This window comes from Phyllostomus discolor, chromosome 13 (genome assembly GCF_004126475.2).
Source record: "Phyllostomus discolor isolate MPI-MPIP mPhyDis1 chromosome 13, mPhyDis1.pri.v3, whole genome shotgun sequence".
NCBI lineage: Eukaryota > Metazoa > Chordata > Mammalia > Chiroptera > Phyllostomidae > Phyllostomus > Phyllostomus discolor.
Window position 1 is genome coordinate 33,974,654 of NC_040915.2, and position 20,484 is coordinate 33,995,137.

Here is a 20,484-nt window from a genome sequence, read left to right on the forward strand (position 1 = left end):
GTCAACGGTTCCAACTCAGCCCTTCCCGAGCCTCAAACCCTGCTGTTCCTCCGTAGCTGCCAGCTTCTCCTGGTGGTCTCTCTTAGCCTGCCTTTCCCATGTGGTGGCAGGAAAGGTGGGGCCAGCTGACTCTCCGGTTCCTTCCAGCAGCCCCATGCAAGGGGGCTGTATCAAAGCTGCAGCAGCGGGAAAACAGGATCAAATGCCTCCGGTTCCACTGAACGCAGTATCCTTAGCCATGTCGCCAGAAGCATTTCTGTATTTAGGGTTCCAATGTTTTTTTTTTTCTTTTCTGCTATTTCTTTCCAGCATCCTCAGTACATTTCCTAATTAATCACTCCCACTTAATTTCCTAAAGCAATCACATCCTCCCCGCAGGCAAGCGGCCTGTCTCAGGCAGAAGCACACACACCAGCTGGCCCCTCGGCTCCGTGGGAGTGTGCGAGCAGCCCTTGGACACACACCAAAGAGTGGCACACACGCAGGGAAGACGAGGCTTGGGATCTACACTCGGAGGAGGCTCTTCCCATCCTGGTGACATGTGGGTTTCCTGGTGAGCTAAAGGCACACAGACTTGGTCCTCCGAGGAAACCCTAAGATGTGGAAGGGCCGGCTGGAGCACCCCAGGACGCCAGGAGGCTTGACTCGCAGTTACTCTGTGACACAGGCAGGGCCATGCTGGCGAGGTAGGCAGGCTTGGGTTTGCTCCCAGCTTTGCCGCGTATTCTCTGCGTAAATTTGGCCAAGCCTTTCCTTTGGTTGAGCCTCAGTTCTTCTATCTTTAAAATGAGAACAGCGATGAATGCAACACAGTGTGGGTGTGAGGAAAGGCCACAGATACAGCAGCCTAGAGGAGCTAGGAGACGGCATCGATGGGGGAGCTGAGCTGAGCACAAGAACATAACATGAAGCCGAAGGCAGCTGACACACAGGGTCAGTGCTGGTGCCACTGCGGGAGGGGTGGGGACTGCGGTGACCTGGAGACGCGCCTCATCGAAAGGCCGGCCAATCACTGCCAAGTGACCCACTGTTAAAGAATTTTCCAATTTTTGAAAAGGCAGACATAGATTTTTATATGAATTCACCCAATCTTAAAATGTTGGCAAGATTTTGACATAAAAAAAAACAAACAAACAATTATGTGAGCCAATACCATGTGGGCCAAGCACAGCATGCAGGAGGTCTGGATTTGGCCAACTGGCCACTGGTTCGCAAACTGTGTCCTTGGAGGTATTAACTGAGACGATGCAATACACAAAGCACGTAGCCCCGCACATAACACATAATAAGCACTCAATAAATGATGGCCATGGCTATCATTATCACCACTGTCTTTACTGTGCCTCAGCGCCCCAGCCCACGACGGCACAGGTGAGGCTTTCTGGGAGCTGCCTGGCTCACAGGCATCTGTGAAAATCTCGGAGGGCACCACAGAGATGAACCACTGTGCACACACAACGTCTATGCCCCTTATTAATTCAAACACACGCCATTGGCACTGGGCTTGAGCAGTGGCTCTGAACCAGAGGTGATTTTGTCCCCCAGGGGACAGCGGGCAGGGTCTGGAGACAGTGTTTGACCGTCAGGCTGGGAGGGGGGAGGTGGTGTGTGCTCCTGGAGTCTAGTGCGTAGAGGTCAGGGGCACTGCTAGATATTTCTAAATGAACAGGTGGCACCCCCCACAGCACCGAAAAAATCCAGCCTCAAATGTCAATAGTACCGAGGTATAAAACCCCCGGGCTAGAGGTTCCCCTTGGCTTTCTCTTTATGGAAGGGACATTATAAAAACAGAGCTCTGGCCAGGTTCCCGCGTGGTGGGAGACGGGAGGAGGTGAGAGGAGAGGGGTCACGGCAGAGAAGGGGCGGCCGCCGACAGAACCGGCACCTCTGATTACCTGCTCTGAGAGGCTTGAGGCCCCACTCCCACTCTGCTTCCTATGGAGCCTGCTCGTCATTGTCTTCACGGCTGTCACGTTGCCACATTTCCTTAGACAATGATTTTGAACCTGCACTGCTTGGAAAAGGAGCTCTGGGGAAACTGAGGACCCAAGAGTGGAACTGCTTGAGCCGAGGTCACTCGGCAAGTCGCAGGGCAGATCTGGGAGGGAACCCTCTCGGGTCCTGGTCTACATCCCTTGGGAAGACATCACTCAGTTTTGCTGTTGCCATGGTAATTACAAATCAATTTTTTCTATCCATTTAAGCAGTTATTCCATAGAACGCTCTCACAAGGCATTGTTGAACTCGCCCCAGTTACTTCATGGATGTGAAAGTAATCACGTTTTTGTATATTCTGTAATTCTGGCTACATTTATGACTGGCCTTCACCTCAAACGGTACGAATAAGTGAGGTTACATTGCACCATGGTTGTCATGCATCACCATGACTACTCCAAACAAAGAAAACTGTGCTAGAAGCAAAAGCAAGTGATTCTGATTCACCTTAGGAAGGGAAAGAGAGTAACTCTGACCAGTTCCTATAGTATGCTAACCATTTAACATTAACTTACTTAACGTTCTCTATAATTTGAAGAATTTCTTTAGGTCAGTTTTCTCAAACACTGTTGTACATCAGAAATACCTTGGAGCTTTGCGGAATCACAATACCCAGGAAGTGCCCCCAAATCATTAAATCAGAATGAGTAGGGTGAAACCCCGGCATCAGTAATTTTTAAATCTCCCCGGGTGGTTCCAATGTGCAGCCTAGTTTGAGAACCAGGGTTTCAGAACTCATTATCCTTATTTCACAATGATGCTGATGTCCTAAGAGAAAAATGAACTTGCCTAAGGGCACTCAACTGGTGAACAGAAAAACGGACTCAAATCTGGGTCTGCCATCCTGCAACGCTGGGTGCCAGGTGTAATCTTTCTCCTTATGCGACCTTCTCCCCAGGAGTCTGTCGTCTGTGGTTCCCTCAGAGTTCTCTAGTTGCAAGTTTTGCTAGGAGGCTAACAGGGACTTCTGGATTCAATGGGAATCTAGGAACAGGCCTGGGGAAAAGGAAAGTGGGCGTGCCTGGTCCTGTCACAAGTGCTTGGATGAAGTGGCAAGCCATCACGCCCTATCTCCTTGTCCTTCTGGTCACGATGTCAAGTCCAGGAAGGAAGCTTCCAATGAACCTGACTTAGGTCATGAGCCCGTCCTTGGACTAGGAGAGGGTAAGTCCCTGATCCAATCCCCCTGAGTGTATCCCAGGGCTGCAGGAGATGATGTTCTGCTAGGAAGGGAGACCGAATTCTGGGCAGCCAGGACACAACACATGCCTACTATGATGGAGGGGCCCGAGGGACTTTCAGTAGCAAGAAGACATAAGACGGGTTCAGGGTTCAGAGGCCTCAGGAAGGAGGCCCTCCTGGTCGATGATTCCTCCCAGAGCTTCAGCTCCCACCAACTGCCTAGGGAATCCACACCCAGTGTCCTGACGTCACACAACACAGACAAGGCTAGTACAGTTTGCCAAAGTTGAGTCAGGAAAACGATGCTTTAAAAAAGGCAACAAGAAAAATAGACACGAGGTAAGAGTTGGCACGCTGGCCTGTACCTATCCATCAGGAAGAAAGAGGATAGACCCAAAAAAGAAAGGAGTCATGTGGATATCTGAGCAAGATGGCTGTAACTCAGGAAACCAGGAGGTCTTCTGGGGTCAAAAGCCCACAAGGCTCATTTTCCTGGGAGACCCTTTATCCCAGGAGGGCATCTTCCTAGATCTGGGCACCAACAGACCCTAGTATGCAGGGACTTGAGACATGAGGCCACTGTGATGTATTAGCATTAAATGAATAGTTGCTCCATGCATAATTCATGGAAGAATCAATACCCAATACAAACAAAAGAACTATAGTTGCTAACCGAGGCTACTCAGTGTATAGGTACTGTGTGTTAAGTCCCCACTGTGTTGTGTGAGGGACTTCTCACCCTCACCAAACCCTACCAGCACTCACTATCACACCCATTTTCCAGATGAAGGTCCTAAGACTCAAAGAGATGAGAGGGCATGTCGCCATCACAGAACCATGAGCAATGAAATTCAAAGCGAGTTCTACCGACGGTGAGCACCTGTGTGCTGGCCACAACGCCAAGGTGCCTCACGATGTTTGTTAGTGTCATGTGTGTGCTAGGAACTTTGCCTATATTATCCCCAATTCTTAGAACAACACTTGAGACAGGTATTATTATCTATTTTTTTAAATGAGAAAACCAAGTCTACAAAGACAAGTGATTTGCCAAGAGGGTACATTTTGAATACAGATATTTCTGAATCCAAATGTCTTCAGTTTTGAAACCCAGGGTCTTCCCACCTATCCAACTCAATTTAATTTTTAACAATGTGTTGACTTAGTGTGATTTTCACAAGGCTTATAGGAAGCCACAGAGAAATGCGCAGCTCCTGCCATCAAGAAGCTTGGAATCTAGTTGAAGGGTGAGTCACGCATCACAGCAATGTGTCCAGGTGACACATGCACAGCCACGCAGGTTTGGAACACGATGGCACGACTGTTCTCAGGGCTGTGAGCCTCCGCCTGAGAAGTCGAACAATGCCAAGGCCAGCGTGCTGCAAGCCAGCTCAAGCCGCAGAGAGAGGTCACGTGTGGGCACTCCAGTCCACCATCACGGTTGAGCCCAGCCTTCAAGGCCGCACGTGAGTGACCGGCATGCACGTGATTCCAGCGCCCACCCATTCAGATCTCTCCCAGTCATTCCCTCACTCTCCGCTGAAGCCTCAGATGTCGAGGAGCAGAGAGAAGCCGTCCCTACTGAGCCATGTCCAAAATCCCGACCCGAAGAAGCATGGAGCATAATAAAACCATCATTGCTTCACAACAGTAAGTTTGGGGTAGTTTGCTAAGCAGCAAAGGTAATCAGAATAATGACTTTCTGAGTCATTATTTAATGCCAGGGACTGTCCTCTGAGCTTGACACGTATTACCTCATTGGGTCCTCCCAGCAACCCGAAGGAGCCGGTTATTGTTAAAGAACACGCCGAGATCACTTGCTCGTGATCGTGTTCATGCGCAGGTCACACTAAGTCCTGCAGGGAGACTCCAAACTGCTCTGCTACAGAGGAAGGAAGATTGTGTCTGTGCATGAAGTCTACAAAAGCCCAAGGCCAATCCATTTTAAGAAGCACCGACTGCTATTTTGGAAACTAAACATCTTTTTGTTTCCTAATTTCAGAAGGCTTACTGTGGAGCTGAGCTAATTATTTGAGCCTTAATCAAGGACCAGCCACTCCCTGAAGCAGCTGTCCTGGCCTCTCTATTGCCTCTAGCTAGTCCCTTGGGTTGGTTGAATGTTGGCTCAGGTCTAAACCCCAAATCCCAGCCCCCAGCATTGAGGATGCATAGGGCTGAAAGGATCCTTGGAGATCTTCCAGTCTACTCCTCTTATCCCCTTTAGAAGCGAGGAAACTGAGGCCCAGAGAGGTCAAGTGACTTTTCCAAGGTCACTCGGTGTGTCAGAGGTACAGCCAGGTCTCCACATTCCCAGGCAAGCATTCTCTCCACTGCGCCATGCTGCCGTTGCTTAAAATTCCCCAGAGCTGCCTCCCTCGCCCTCCTCCTCTTGACAGAGCTGCTCCCCAGCCCCCTCAAACAACTACGCAGAGTCACATTTGGCAAGAGGTGCTATCGGCCCCACTCTGCTCACGACTCGCTGTTTTGCAGCGGGGCCTCTTTGTTCGTTAGCAACACACAAAGAAAACTGGAGCGCAGTCTTCTCGGAAGGAGATGTTTCCTGTTTTAAAGGCAGAAGAGAGCTTCCTGGCTGACTGTGGCTCGAATCAGCATGCAGCTCCAGTCGGGAGAGGACCCAGAGGACGTGTAAGTCTTTGCAACATTTCTAGAACACACAAGGAGGGCACATGGCAGGAGGGAGCTTAGGGGAACGTTTCAGAAAGTATTAACATGTATGCCTAAGTGGAGTAAACAGAGGACGCTGGTTACCACCAGTGGTATGAAGTAATTACACGGGGGCGGGGAGGGGGGCGGGCGGTGGCACTGGGGTTGTTAAGAACTCCCATGCAGCAAGTGGCCTTCCCACTGTAGATTTCTGCTCCAGTCCTGGGTCCCAGTGTCCCTTCCCTCGCAGTGCTCCTGCCGGAGGTCTGCCCATTCTGGACCCTACACGAGCTCCTTTCGCACTCGGGGTTCTCGGGATATGATCTGCAGTCTGAAATCCCCCACTCTGGCTCCACATCAGGCCTTATTTTTTGTATTAGATCTGGTCCCTCTTCTTGTTTGCCTGCCTTCCCAGATTGGCAAAAGTTCCTATGGCTCCAAGAGATCTTTGCTGAGGACCAAATGCTGTGAACAGGGCTGAAAGGAAAGCAGGGCAGACCTCTCACGAGGGCAGCTCCCACCACAAAGCTGACGTCCCCTCCTACTACTCTCTGAGACCTTCATCTGCCCAGGCGGGCTGAGATCAGTGGGGAGGGGTAGGCCAGATGATCTCCGAGAGACCTCAGAAGCCTGAAAGTCTCTTGGCGAGGGAAGAAAACGAGAGGGGGCGGGGGACAGAACCGAGTCCGTGGCAGAAATTCAGGACTTGTACGCTGGCAGCGATGGGAAGCAATGTGCCAGCTTCTAGTAGGAGATGTGGTGCACGTGTTTCCTAGGGCTACTGCAAGCCGCACGTCTTCCATTCCAAAGGACCAGAGACCCACCCTCCGACGCGCACACGCACATCACAGGTCTCCAGGCAGCACCCAGGATCTCCCAAGAGAAACTGGGCCACAGGACCATCCTTAGACCCTTCCCCTGGAAGATGAGCTCCCCGCAGCCTCCCCCACTCCTCGGCAAATCTGCCCAAACAGCAACTTTCAGGCCAAAGCCCCCTCCTTCACTTTCCCCTGGGAACATTCCCACCTACTCAGTTAAAGCCGAGAGAGAAGAATGAGGGAGTTAGCACTACGGGAAACGAGGTCCAGTGGTCTAGCTACGGCGCGGACAGCCCCAGAGGGCGAGCCGGCCTCCCAAAGGCGGCCCCGTGTCTTGTCGCGGCCTCCAAGCTGCTGTGCTGTGTCAGTGTTTATTAAATGCTTCTCAAATAAGGTCACTGCTCTGCGGAGTTAGGACTCTAATAAAATACAGAGCTGTGCTGTTTGCCAGCTAGCTGCTTTCTCAGAGACAATTGTTCTCAGATTAGTATTTTCCCCAGGAGTTTTTTTTTAAAGATTCTATTTGTACTATTTTTTTTAATGAAGTGTGAGTTTTTCTACATATTTGTACCCACTGCGAGGGCCAAGCTGGGCTTGCCTTCATCCGTGGCTCCCGAGGGCAGGGCGTCACACCCTTCATCACCCCAGCATCTGCCCCACCGTCCCACAAACCTCCTCTCTGAAGCTGGCCTGGTGGCCCTCCCCTGGTCTGTCATTTGGTGGGAAGGGGCAGCCTAGACCGATTCCCTCTTATTTTGAGCTGTTCCGGCTGTTCTCCACCAGCCTGTTCTCCATCGTTCCTGGGACACGCTGTAGTAAGACCAAAGAGCTCCTTTCAAGGACGCCATCCTCCATGGAGCCCCTTCCTTGGTTCTACGTTGTTGGGAAGCAATGCTTACTAATTAATTAATAATTACTAACTCATTTGGACAACACGTCCTCTAAACGCCACCCGGTTGGGTTGCTGACATGGCTATATTTGCATTTGTGAAATATTCATCTTGATAAGAGTTCAAAGACATGGGTGACTGAGCAAGGCTTTTGAGATTGTCGCGCTTCCTCCTCTGTAAATGCCAGATTCTAAGATGAACACTTATCATCTTTCAGATATAGGATTTAGTGGTCAAAATCAGATATTACTGGGGGACTCATTAAGGTATTTGCTTAGCATTAAATTTAGGAGGCATGTGTACATATCTGATCTCATGCAAACATTGCATCAGTTCCATGAGAACCTACCATTCCCAAGGTTACAGATGATACAACTGAGACTCAGAAAGAGACTCCTGCAATGTCCCACAGTTTAAATTACAACGATGAAAACCAGGATTCTGCCTAGGTCTTTTCACTTGTTTAAGGTTACATCAAATAGTGCTCCCCATTGGTTCCCATTAATACTACTTAGAAACCCCACATGTAAAACAGTTTTCTACCTACATTCTAGAGTTGAGCAGAGATGGGGAGGAGAAAAGAGAATGTCAAGGAAGTGCTAGACAATCCAGAAACTTCAGCAACATATTTTTGGGCAGGACAGCTCTCCAGTGAAATGATCATCACTGAGCTTTTCGATCACAGAACAATCTGCTCATTTCTCTGCTTGGGTTGCAGGGATCTCAGGAGCAGATTGTAATTCATCACCCGCAGAGTCTGGCCCTGCAGTACCTCTGACACCACCCCGGGCAACACAACAGGCTTCAGATGTCTCTGAAGATGAAGTAGGAGCTGTGTCCAGGAGTCAGCCAATAGGCCAGGAGTCTCCAGTTGCCAATGAAGGTCTATGCCACAAAAATCTTCCTGCCATCCGATCTCAGGACCTGAGGCCTAGATGGTGGAAGTCCAAATTCAGTGACTGAGGCTATGGAGAGCTACACGAAAGGCAGGAGAGAACAAGAAGCCAAGCTGGAAGGGTCAAGGCAGGGACCAGGGCAGCTCAGACTCAAGGAGAGGCACAAGATGCAGAAATCTATGGTCAAGCCCACAAACCTCAGATCAGAAGTTCATGGTGTCCACACCATGCAGACTGGCCTCAGTCAGGGCATGCACTAATCACAGGGGACAGGGGGGCAAGGAATGGGGATGCTCAGTAGCAGACTGGAAGCAGGGGGGATGAAAACTCAAGAGGGAGTCAAGGTGGGTGGTTGAGTATGCTGGCAGACTTTCAGGAACCGCAGCCCACAGTGCTGCCGAAGAGCAGAATGAGTCAGGGGTCAGGAGCCCCACCGGCAGTTCGGACAAGAGGAGGAGTCTGAGCCCACACAAGCAGTGCTAAGGCCATAGAAAGTGGAGTCACCTGCACTCTGGCCAGGATGCACCTTATGGAGCTTCTGTTTTAGTAGGACTGGATCTCAGCCTGGGGGGTGGGAGGCCTGGAGGCCATGGCTAGGAGAACATGAGTGGTACATCTAGCTGGAAAGAAAGGCAATTCCCACCCAAAGCTAAGCAGATACTTGTGGGGAAAGCCACTGGTCAAGAAGGCCCATCAGAACTGTTCTTGGTAGGGTCATCCCTTCCAATTCCAAAATATTTAAAAATAATAATCAGCCACAGAACCATGATGATATTTCCCCTCAGACTTGACCTACTGGGGTCTGTTCCAAATGGCCTTGTCAGCTACAACTTCCTCAAGTGCGACTCCCATCATTTTAAATTGGGCTCTTGCCCTCGTCGGTCCCCTGGAACCATGACATCGGTGAACCTATACCAGGTTCCCATCACTACCTAAGGAAACCCCACTCCAGCTGCAATCCAATGCTACCTACTTCCCCAACCAGACACGATGGCTCTCCCGCCAGGTGTCCAGAACACCACACTGGCCTTCCTGTCCAGATGCCTTGCATCAAACAGTGCTTACTGATCCACCTGGGGCTCACTGTTTTTTCTTCCGGCTGGTCTTTGGGAATTGAGTTTGGAAGACAGAGGGGGTCTGACTTGAAAGATGTGAGAGGAATGACATGATCAGCGGTCAGAGTGCAGACCTGAGAACAGCCTGCTGCGTTGCACCCTGACTCACCTGCTCCCGCCTGGGGACATTCCTTCACCTCTCCGACGTGGCCCCTCACCTGTACAGTGAGGACCGCATGCGCTCCTGCCTCGCACAGCTGTTGGATGAAGTGAGGCCATGCCTGTGAAGCGTGAGAGCAGCGGCAGGCACAGCGAGGGGCCTGTGCGTGGTAGCTGTGCTGGTGGTGGTGGTGGTGGTGGTGGTGGTGGTGGTGGTGGCAGTGGTTTACAGAGATCTGGGGACAGCCTGCAGGCCTCACTCCTCTGTGCCTCATCCTCCGTCTCAGTCCAGTCCAGCACCACTCAAGCCGTAAGCCCTGTGCCAACAGGCACCTGAAGTGGTGGCGGCAATCACTGTGGGAAGCTGAAGCTTCTCTGGTGAGCTCTGCCACTGACAGAAGGGCCCAGTTTCTCAGGATGGAATATCTTCCAACAGAGGATAACACACACACGCATGCACACACGCATGCACGTCCCGTACTGGTGGGGCTGCTGGCGCTGGCCTCATAGGACAAAGATGAAGCTAAAGCCACGATGAAAAGGGCTCCGAGAGACCAAGGGTTTAGAGGAAATTCAACAAACAGAGGAATTAAGCATTAATAGGAGTTCATTCCAGAGAAAATATGAACAACAGACCCCCAGGGAAAGAAGCTGCTATGGGCCAATAGGACCTCGAGACTTTGATCCATCCCAGCCAGAAAGAGCAGGATGATGTCCTGGGCTGGCCAAAAAGTGCGGATGGTTTCTTTTTCCATAAAATAGAAGACACATTTTTCATTTTCACCAATAACTTTATCAATTTGGATATTTTGAGTGTGTCAGCTATCTCCTGCTATTGGCTTCTGGTGGGTAGAGGCCAGGGGTGCTGCTAAGCATCTTGCAATGCATGAGACAGCCCCGTGGCAGAGAAGTATTTGGCCACATGTCAATAGTGCAAGAGACTTTTCAAAGCACGTTTGACACGTTCAATCAGTCATGCACCTTCTCCACACACTGCACAAATCTTTTTTTGCATTTCAGCATTTTTACCTTTCTTGAAATAATAAAGCATAATATGACAAAAATGCTGCGTATGTTCCTCCATCTTTAATATTAAAATGGCTGCACAAAAGTTCACCAATTTTGATAAGCTTTTTTTTTAAATGCATGCTGGTATGACAGCTGTCACAATACAGTCTAACAAAACTGTTTTGAACGAGGTTAAATACAATGAAGTGCTACTAGAACCATCGTACAAAAAAAAACGTTACGGACTTTTTGGCCAACCCAATATTTATGGAATCCACACCTCAGACCATAGAGACACTTTGAAAAAGGCAGAGAGGACTCTGTTGACTTATCGGCAAGCTGGATGAAGATCCCCGGGGCAAGTTCACCGGAGCTGCGGAGGGCCCAGGGAGAGGAGCGGTTAATACGCCAGATGAGAAACTCACAACAGGAAGTGTTCCTGAAAAGCTGATGAAATGAAACTATTTGCCAAAAATTAATCAGGATAAATGTAGAGCGTTGCACTTAGACTCCAAGAAGTCAACTGCACAAGTCTGAGACGGGGGAAAAGGGGTCGGCAGCAAGGGGGCGGCTGGGGGGTCTCGGGGGATGCAGTGGACATGCTGGTTAAATGCTGGTTAAATGAGCCAAGAAGAGAGGGGACGGCTGTCCAAAGTGAAAATGTCCCTTTAGCACACACTGATGGACGTCAAGATAGCGAGAGTGCAGACGTCCCCATTCTAACACAGGCAGACGACTGGAACCCGTTCCGAGGGAGATAGCTGGAAACAGGGAGAGGGCCTTCGTAGGCGTGAGGCGTGCGGAGGGGTCGAGGTAACTCTGAAAAGGCACGGGCAGAAAGGGGAGACTCGGACAAGCAGGTGGTGAGAAACGCAGGGGCAGCACGCGTCTTTAAATCCCATCACGCGGAAGGAGGATTGTACTTGCTCTGTGTAGCAACAATCAGTGGGAAATAAGTTCAACCCCCAAACAAAGAAAAAATGCTTCTTAGAACAGTTTTTACAAATGGAACCGACAGCTTTAGGAAGAACCGAGTTCCTCCCCGCCGGACGGAATCAGAGGAGAACGGCCACGTTCTCCACAGCCATGTTGGGGGCAGATCGACACGCGTGTGGCTGGGGCCCGGGCGAGAGCACGCCTTTCAGCCCTGCCAGTCCACGTTCTTCCAAACCAGCCTTCGTCTTGGGCATTCTCTGGAAGGAATGCTGCCGTCAGTGAGAAGTGCAATAATCGTAAGACTAGGAATACTTCGGTATTCTGATCCGGATAGTCCATGTAAGCTAATTCAATGCCCACAGCATCCTACGAAGCGGGTAGGGTAATTATTCCCATTTTACAAGCGAGGAATCTGGAGCCGCCCAGCTAGTAAGTGGTACACCAGGACTGCAGCCCTGTCTGGCTCTGGAGTCCACAGACTCATGCACAAATGTCGTTCCTCTTCCCTCCTCCCTGTCTGCTCAGTATCCAGGACGTTTCATCCCACACCTCTTCACCAACGACCCGGGGAAGAGTGGCATCAGACACGATGCTGGCAGCGGAACCACAAAGACCACGGTGAGTGGGGAGGGAGGCGTGTCCTGCGGGAGACCAGCAGTAACAGTGGTTGCAAAGCACAACCCAGGGCCTCAGAACCGAGAGTCGGAGCTTTCCTGTCACGAATGCACTCCTTCCACCCAGGCAAGGCTGACTTCCATTTCAGGCTGCAGGACAACAAGTAATGGAGAGCCTTGAACAGTCAACACCCCTGGGCCTGTCCTATCCAGAACTCGTGGTGGTTCAGAAAAGCGCTCTCAAAAAGCTCCCATGCCTCTCTTTGGTTTGTTTTCTTTCTTTTCGGCAGTTCTGAAAAGGGTTAAGACCACCTTGCATAATGAGGGTGGAGCATGCTAGTAAATGCAGCTGTTTCAAGTAAAAGCAGTAATGGAGGCAAACACAGGAAGTCAGTACAAGCGGGTATTTAGGGAAAGACAGGAGGAATGAGCGTTGAAAAAAAAAAGTCGAGGCCAAAAATTCCCCATGAAAATCCAACCCCCCAAAATAAATAAATAAACTGCATTCCTTCTTTAAATGTACCACAAAAGCATCATGCCCATGGCAAAGATGTAAACCACTTCAACCTTAATCCTCTCTTGATGGAACGGAGGCCAACCTGGGCTTAGCCGGAGAGGAGGGGGAGGACGCCAGGCACGAGGCGGTGGGACTCCACCTGTGTGCAGGCGAGGCACTCACGGGCACCTGTAGAGTGGGCATCGCTCAGACCTTCCGTCTAGACGCGTCCTGAGGTGCAGAAATGGAAGTTGACAGCCATGCACTATCACTGAGGGTTTGTGGAGTAGCTGTGGGCCAGGTACTGTATGAAGCACTTCCTGTGCGTTATTTCATTTAATCCTCCCCAAGAGGAATGTTTAACCAAGCACGCACTACAAGTGGGAGAGAGGCAAACACTGTGCAGGGTGCTGTGCTGAGTGTGCTGAGTGCATCACCTGGATCACCTTGGGCCACGCGCACGACTTTGCCACGGGCGGTACAATCATCACCCCTGCATTACAGGTGCGGACATGCGGTACCAAGGCATCAGATAGGCTGCAGCCCGGAGTGGAGTAACTGCCCAGGACAGAACAGCAAAGACAAGACAGAACAGCTGCCCAGTTACAGAGCCAGCATTCAAACCGGAGCCGTCTCCGAGAGCCCACTCCCGATCCACTAGGCGTGGGGCTCTGAAACCTCCTTGCCACGGCCCATGTAGTTGACAAAAAAGATCCTGAGACTCTCAGACCCACTGTCCACACTTTTCAGTGGAGAGAGAACTCAGGGACAACAAATGGAACTTGAGAGAAACACTATAACAATTAAAATGGCAAAAATGCAGAAATAACATCAGACCCAGATGATTGGCAAGAACAGCACAATATGGATCCTACAAATACACCAGCGAATATGAGCAGGGCAGCAACCGACAACCACAGAGAGCAGGATGATGCTGACGAGCCCCTGATAGGCAGTCCTAGGACTTAGGTGTTGGATCTCCAGCTCTTTTCCTGGGCCGTGCACAGTAGGAGTATTGTAAGGTTGCTAAGCAATGCCTGGCAACCAGACCCCAGGGTGAATCATTCATTAAAAGTCCTTGGTAACCCTAGCAAGGAAATAATTTTGGTCCATGAGAGCCAAAGTTTAGAAACTCTTAATAACTCATGTGTTACAATAACTAGTAAGTTGTCTTTAGCCTTGCATGAAAATACAAATCGGTGATTGCCCACTTTTCACTTGTAAGAGTGAAAGTCACCATTCATTGAGTCGACACGTGTTTGCGGAGACCCTAGTATATGCCAGGCGCTGTTCTAGGTACCGGGGAAGGACCGTAAATGGGAACCATTAAGACTGTACTAGAATTCTACTTTCAAGAACAAAGAGGCCCAGAGAGGCAGAGCAGTCTGTTCAGAGCTGCAAAGCACTGTGCTTCCCTGAAAGGCCGGGTGGCCCCAGTTGGCTCAGAGAGGCCCTGTGATTCACCCGCTTGCCCCTGGCCCTGTGAGCTGGCCCCGAGGGCTGGGAGTGCCAGGACGCAGGGCTTGGCTGTTGAGCATCTTGGAAAGTCTCCCACTTGACCTTGGGACCTCTGTGGTCAAGTGAGGGAAAGCCTGTGACACGGTGTGGGTTTTTATTGGACCCGACCACTGGCGGAGCTCGCCGTCATCTGGAGCGATGGAGAAAATTAAGTTACCACATTCTCACGTTTCAGCCTTTCGCCCGCTTTCCTTCGCAAACAGGAAATGTTTATTTAAATACAGCAGTCTCCAGCATGTTCCGGAGCCAAGTGAAAAACCAAAGATGTCCACTCTTGCCCCACGCCGCTGTTCGGGCCACCACCTCGCCGTGGGTGCGAAGGGGGCCTCCGCCTGCCTGTGGGCAGGATGGGGAGACGGGGCCCCGAGTGAGGGCTCGTTTTCATCTGTCTCCTCTTCTCCAGGCCAGGATTGTGGTTGGAGAAGAATCACATCTGTGGGCTCCTTCTGTGCTCGGAAGGGCAAATGCAGCATCTGTTTACTCTGTGCTCTGTGGTAAATGTTTTGTTTCAGGCAGCACCACTCACTTCCTCTCCTCCGGCCTCTATCTGTGCCGCACGGATAATAAATCACCCTCAATTCTCCTCCGCGTTTATTTGGCTTTCTGGGGCATGTCACCTCCTCGCGGAGGGGGAAAAATTGTCGGTAGTTTACACACGGCAGGGAGTTTCTCTCTCTGTGAGATGTGCTGACATTCTGGGGAAGAAGCTGGAACCCAGACCCCCGACTCGGAGAGCGGCTTAATCACCAGTGACGCAACAGGCCCCGTTCCAGGCCTGCAGCAAAGTGCCGAGGGCGGCCACGTTAGCCTCCTTCCCCGCACACCGAGGCCCCAGGGTTCAAAAACACCCAGAGAAACGCACACGCACCACCCCCTTCAGGAGGGCTCCTTGGGGGGGCGGAGCAGCAGGGATGAAGAAAGGAGAAAATGCTTCTTCTTTGTTATGAAACACAACGTAAACAACAGAAAAGTAGACTTTAGGAAGGCTCTGAGCGTCCGACAGCAGCGCAACACTGAACTCGGAGAAGTGGGAAGGGCTCTCGCTAGAGGGAGTTTCCTTCTCCTGCCCTTTGCTGACACTCTTTACACTGAAGTGCTGGCTTTTCTCTGCGTACGCAGCGATTTTACACACAGTTACTGGAAGGCGGTAGAGGCCCAAGTCACGTTTGTTGAATGAATGAAGAAAGGAAGGGAGGAGAAATTCTTCTCTTCACGAGATCCTTTGCAGGGACATGCCAAATATCCCCCCCAAGTTCGCAGACATGAAATGTTACGTCCGAGCTGATGGAGGGAGAGTGAAGGGTGATGAAGCACTGTTGGTGGCCTGCACCTAACCCTTGTCTTCCTCCGGACCCAGCTTGCTCCTGACGGCTGCCCGCTCTCCGCCAGAGCAGAGAGACGAGAAGAATGAGGGCCAGCCTGGCAGCTGCATCGCCCCCTGCACCCCAGCCAAAGTGGCACCAGAGGCCAGAACCAAGGCAGCTGAGAGCCAGGCATTCCCGAGCACCTCCGACCCTGCCGGTGCCTGCTAGCCAGCAGGACTGCAGCCAGGGCGCGGGGCAGCGCCTGGACTCCAGCCTCCAGTCGCCGTTTCTCCAGTCGCAGAGCAGAGGGGAGCCCCAAGCTGAGCCGCCCGCGTCTCCTGGGGTGGCATGCTCACTGCAGCGCCGTGCCTGCAGCTTGTGAAGACCTCCTCCATGCCAGCAGGAGAGGGGCCCACTCTCCTTGGTTTCCCAAACACGCAGCCTGTTTTTGAAGATGGGGGAGAAGTAGCCTCCGAAAGGAGAGCTAATGTCCAAACGAGCTGGATGTCTCGAGGTGCACCTGAAGCAGCAGCAACAGCTGCCTCGTCTAAGCCCCAAGCCCAGCCAGAACCCTCCAGGACCTTCTGTTTATGGATCTCGGTCCAAACCGACTCCTGTTCCAAGGATATGCAGCCGAGTAGTAGGGGGTGTGGACTTAGGAACCAGACACGCTCGAATTCGAACATTTAAGTAGCTATGTGACCTTGAGCAAATGACAAGATGGCTTAACCATAAAGTGAAATAATAAGCATCACCTACGTAACTAATAAGACTGTTGCAGAGATTCAATGAGATAGCACGTGTAAACAAATTGAGGCAGGAAAAGCATTCATTAAACATTAGCTACAGTTATTATTCCACTAGCTCCGGCTGGCCCGGGTGTGAGCAGGGAGGGGAGTCTGTGAGTTCTAGTGATCCAAGAACACCACCAAGACCACTTTCTCCCTGGTGTGGTAAAACATACTTTGTTCTGTCATCAGCTGTGGGGACCTGGATTCCGGTCCTTTTATTGCCACCACCTTGGGGTGTGGCCTCGGGCAAATCATTTCCCATTTCTGCGCCTTGTTTTCTACGTGTGTTAATGAAGGTTACACACTAACCCTCTGCGGCTGCACGGCTCAGCCCCCCAGATGGGCACTGCAGTTGTGGGGGGTGGGGGATGTTTTCAGCCAAAGGAAAGCTCCAGGAACAAGACAGGCAGTCCCCGGGTGTCCCCACCCAGGGCCATATGAAGAAGAGGAGAAGGAATGAGGTGACAGGAGGTGAGGAACAGGAATGACACACTCCAGGACAATTCATCTCAGACTCATCGCTCCTCTCTCCCAGCGGAGAGGCAGGAAGGCAGAATGGGAGCCCCACGCACCTACTCCCAAGACACGTGAGGAAGGCGGGCGGAGGGAGAGCAGACGCGGAGAAGTCTGCCACACCAGAGCAAACCCTCACCCACTTCTGGGCTGTGTTCCCAGGCCGGGTCCAACCCCCTCCGCCCCTTTCCCCTCCTTCCCCACTCCCCAACTGCAGGCTAGGAAGAGCCCACCCTGAGTCCAAGTTTTGAATTTGGTCCGAGGTTCAAAATGATAAATGTTTCCAAAACGTTGACATATGAAATGTAAATATTTGGTTGCACAATTGGGGTTAAAACGAGGGTCAATCCGCCCCACTCTCTGAGCGCCTCTCTTCCTGCTGCCAAGCCCAGGACCCGAGGCTGAGTGCGGTTTATGAGATTATAGCGCTCGGTCTCATTTAAAGGGCTGTCAGCATTTCCCTCCTCCGGCCCTTTTGGGGAGGCATTCATAACCGAGCCCTAAAAAATTCACCCGGGGTTGCAACTTGGCATCTGCAAGGCTGCACTCCAGGCAGGGCGGGTCTTGCGAGCACCCACTTGGAATTCGTTTGGTTCCTCAGAAGTTAGACCTTCATACACACTCTCAACTTTCCTCGCAAGGGCAGCCAGAGAGCGGCCGGCCCACTCTGATCTCCAAGCGGGTCACGGTCTCCCGCCCTCTCTCCCGTCTCCGCGCACCCTTCAGCTTTCTCCTCCGCCTCTCAGTAAGGAGCTCGGACCCCTTGCCCTCACCCTAGGACCTTCTACGCGGCAATGTTCTCTTCTCTGTCTCCTGCCAGCGTTCTGCTCAGAAGCTGTCAGTGGGCCCTGCGTCCGGAGCCCTCACCCCAGGAGAGTCACGGTTCTTTGCCCGTCGCACGGGGCTTCCAGACCACTCTCCCCAGACCTGCCCAAAGCCACAGACCCCTAAGTCAGAGAGTGAAGGATCCCATCCAGGAGAGGGCGAGAGCAGAGACTGCATACAGTGTGGCCAAGGGAGAAGGCAGCATCTGGCTTCTGGGAGCCCCTGTGTGGGACCCAGGTGGGTGGCCCGGGTGGGGCAGGGCAGGGCAGGGGTACTCACAGGCGCTCGGTGTTTCGGGGGATGCCCCGGGGAACGGCCCGGAGGCCCAGCCCGTGGCAGTCCACGCTGGCGGCGGAGCAGGTACACTTGGTAGGGCAGGCAGCGGCGGGGGGCCAGTTCAGGACGCTTGCCAGCGCCAAGGCCAGCGCCAGGCGGGCGCGCACGGTGGCGCCGGCTCCTGTCCGTCCGGGGGCCATGGTTTGCAAGGGCCCGCGCCCGGAGGAGGCTACCTCGGCGGGGCAAGACGCGTAGAGCCCGGGGAGGCGCTGGGGAGTACCGACGGCCTGGGGAGCGGGCGGCGGAGTTGGCGCGGAGGAGGAGCGAGCTCGGCGCTCAGGCGCACGGGGCGCGGGCGGAGCGGGGTGCGCCGAGCGGCGGCGACGGCAGCAGCTCCATCGGCGGGGCTAGCGCTGCCCCGCTGCGCATCGCTCGGAGTGCCCAGGTGCTGAGCGCCCCCTGGCCCCGATGCCCCGCGGTCCGGGGTGCGGGCCGGGTCGGGGACCTGGGGCGAGTGCAGTGGGGCACGGCTCCCAGGGAGGTCCGCCTCGGGGCTGGGCTCGGGAGCGAGGCGGCTGCGGCGGCTGGGGCACGGGCGGCCGGGTAAGCTGGCCGGCGCTCGCTCTCTCCATTCACTGAGCAGGGCAGACACCAGAGACGCGGGGCCCACCCCTCCGCGCCCCCCCCTCCCCAAAACACGCAAGCTCCGCCTCCCATTGGCTGCGCCGCGCGTCATGTCGACTAAGTTGGGAACTTTGCTGGAGCGACTGAAGCCTGGAGGGAGGAGGCGGCGGCAGAGGAGAGGGAAGGTTAGGAACCGGGAAAGGAAAGGGGCTCGGCCGGCAGGGCCCCGGAATTGAGACTCGTTCACCAAGGACGACTCAGACTGGCGGAACTTTTTCTTTATCCTGGCATCGAGCTGGGCACTCTGCTCGGATTCTTTCCTTCCGTCCCAACACCGTCCTGCAAGGGGCCATTTAAATACCCTCATTTTATACATTAAAACCAACCACCCAACCCTCGGCGAGGTGCCTTGCCAGCAGTCACACAGCTGCTGGGAGCCCCACACCGCGGCAGCCTCTGACTCACCCACGTTTTCACATCCCAGTCCACCAAAGGTGCACCCCTGCCTCGTCTGCGTAGATCCTCCAAGGCCCTACCCAATCTTGGCAAAGATCCACAGCTTAGTGCTGAGGGACCTCCTGTATCGATACTAACGCACTCCACAGTCACGGGTGCCACGGAATATGGCCGTCCGTGTTGTTCAGGTCGCCGAGGGCAAACCCTATCCTGCGCCTGCCCTGCCTGCCCCGCTGTGCCTGCGGTGCTGCTGCAAGGAGCGATAGTCGGGGCTTGGCCCCTCGGGTTCTCAGTGCCGTGTCCACAGTCCTGGTGCTTCTGCAGCGTGACCCTGGGGCCATCATGTCAGCTCCGAGCCTTCATTTCCTCGAGGCAAGGGGCCACAGACCTGCCTGGGCCCACCGCACTGGTTGTTTGGAGCATCAAAGAGGAGAAAGTGTTTTTGCAAAACAGTCATTTGCATGGGAGACAGCACTTCTGCCTCCAGCGCCTTCCCACTTCAGTGCCTGCTCTGAATTCGCCAGGTCTGAGCTTTTCCAGATGCTGGCGAGGAGGAGCTGGTGTGCTAGAGGCTCCATAAATACTTTCAGGAATGATTCTGTTTGTTTGTTTGGAGGCAGAGAGCAGGAACGGGAGGAAGTCTCGCCCAGGCTTCCTTGAGTGCTGCTCGCACTGGGAAAGTCTGAGTGAGTCCTGCATAGACATGTATACTTGCACACACATGCTCACAAACACGCAGGCTCACGCACTCACACCCACCGACACACTCTTAATCACACACGCACATGCATTCTCAGAACACAAACACAGTATCACAGGCATCAGGATGACAACTGTGCCACCGAGAACTCTTTTCCCTCTTATTTATGTAAATGCTGTTCTTATTCCTTCAAGCTCATTTTCCTTAAGGAAACTTTCAGCTACCCCACTTCACCACATCCTAGGAATATAGAGCAGAGGTGCAGATTTTATTTTATTGCACTTAGCAGATTTTCAAAGTCCTAGTTCTAGGCACCCGATTGTACGTATGCGTACACACATACACACACGCACGCTCCAGCCTCCATCATTCATAAACACATTAGGTGCAATTTACTGCTGTTATTCTTGGGAGCCGCTTTCTGTACAGATGCTGTTGTGATCGCCCTCTGGTGGCCACAGAGGTCTTTGGTCCTCTGGTCCTTGGGGTGACTTCAGCATTTAGACTCTAAACTTCCTTTCCTCTGAAGCTTCCCTCCAAACCTTGAACCAATTTAGAAGGAGGTCTGAGGCAGAAGAGAGGACTGGGCAAAGGCCCAAGGGCACACAAGCATCTCAGACTGTCTGGAGCAGAAAGGAGTAGGGCTTTCTTTTCTTTTCTTTTCTTTTCTTTTCTTTTTTCTTTTCTTTTTTCTTTTCTTTTCTTTCCCTTCCTTCCTTCCTTCCCTCCCTCCTTCCCTCCCTTCCTCCCTCCCTCCTTCTTCTCTT

The 20,484-nt window shown here is 52.6% G+C and overlaps 1 protein-coding gene across 1 annotated transcript in view; it reads right to left on the minus strand.

The window, feature by feature from the left end:
- SLIT3 (slit guidance ligand 3) overlaps window positions 1-18,570 on the minus strand; it is a 518,212-nt gene extending 499,642 nt beyond the window's left edge. The window contains exon 1 of the mRNA XM_028528159.2: window positions 17,941-18,570. Coding sequence (XP_028383960.1) covers window positions 17,941-18,137 — 197 coding nt within the window. The 5' untranslated portion in view covers window positions 18,138-18,570. The remainder of the gene's footprint in view (window positions 1-17,940) is intronic.
- Between the last annotated feature and the right edge of the window lie 1,914 nt (window positions 18,571-20,484).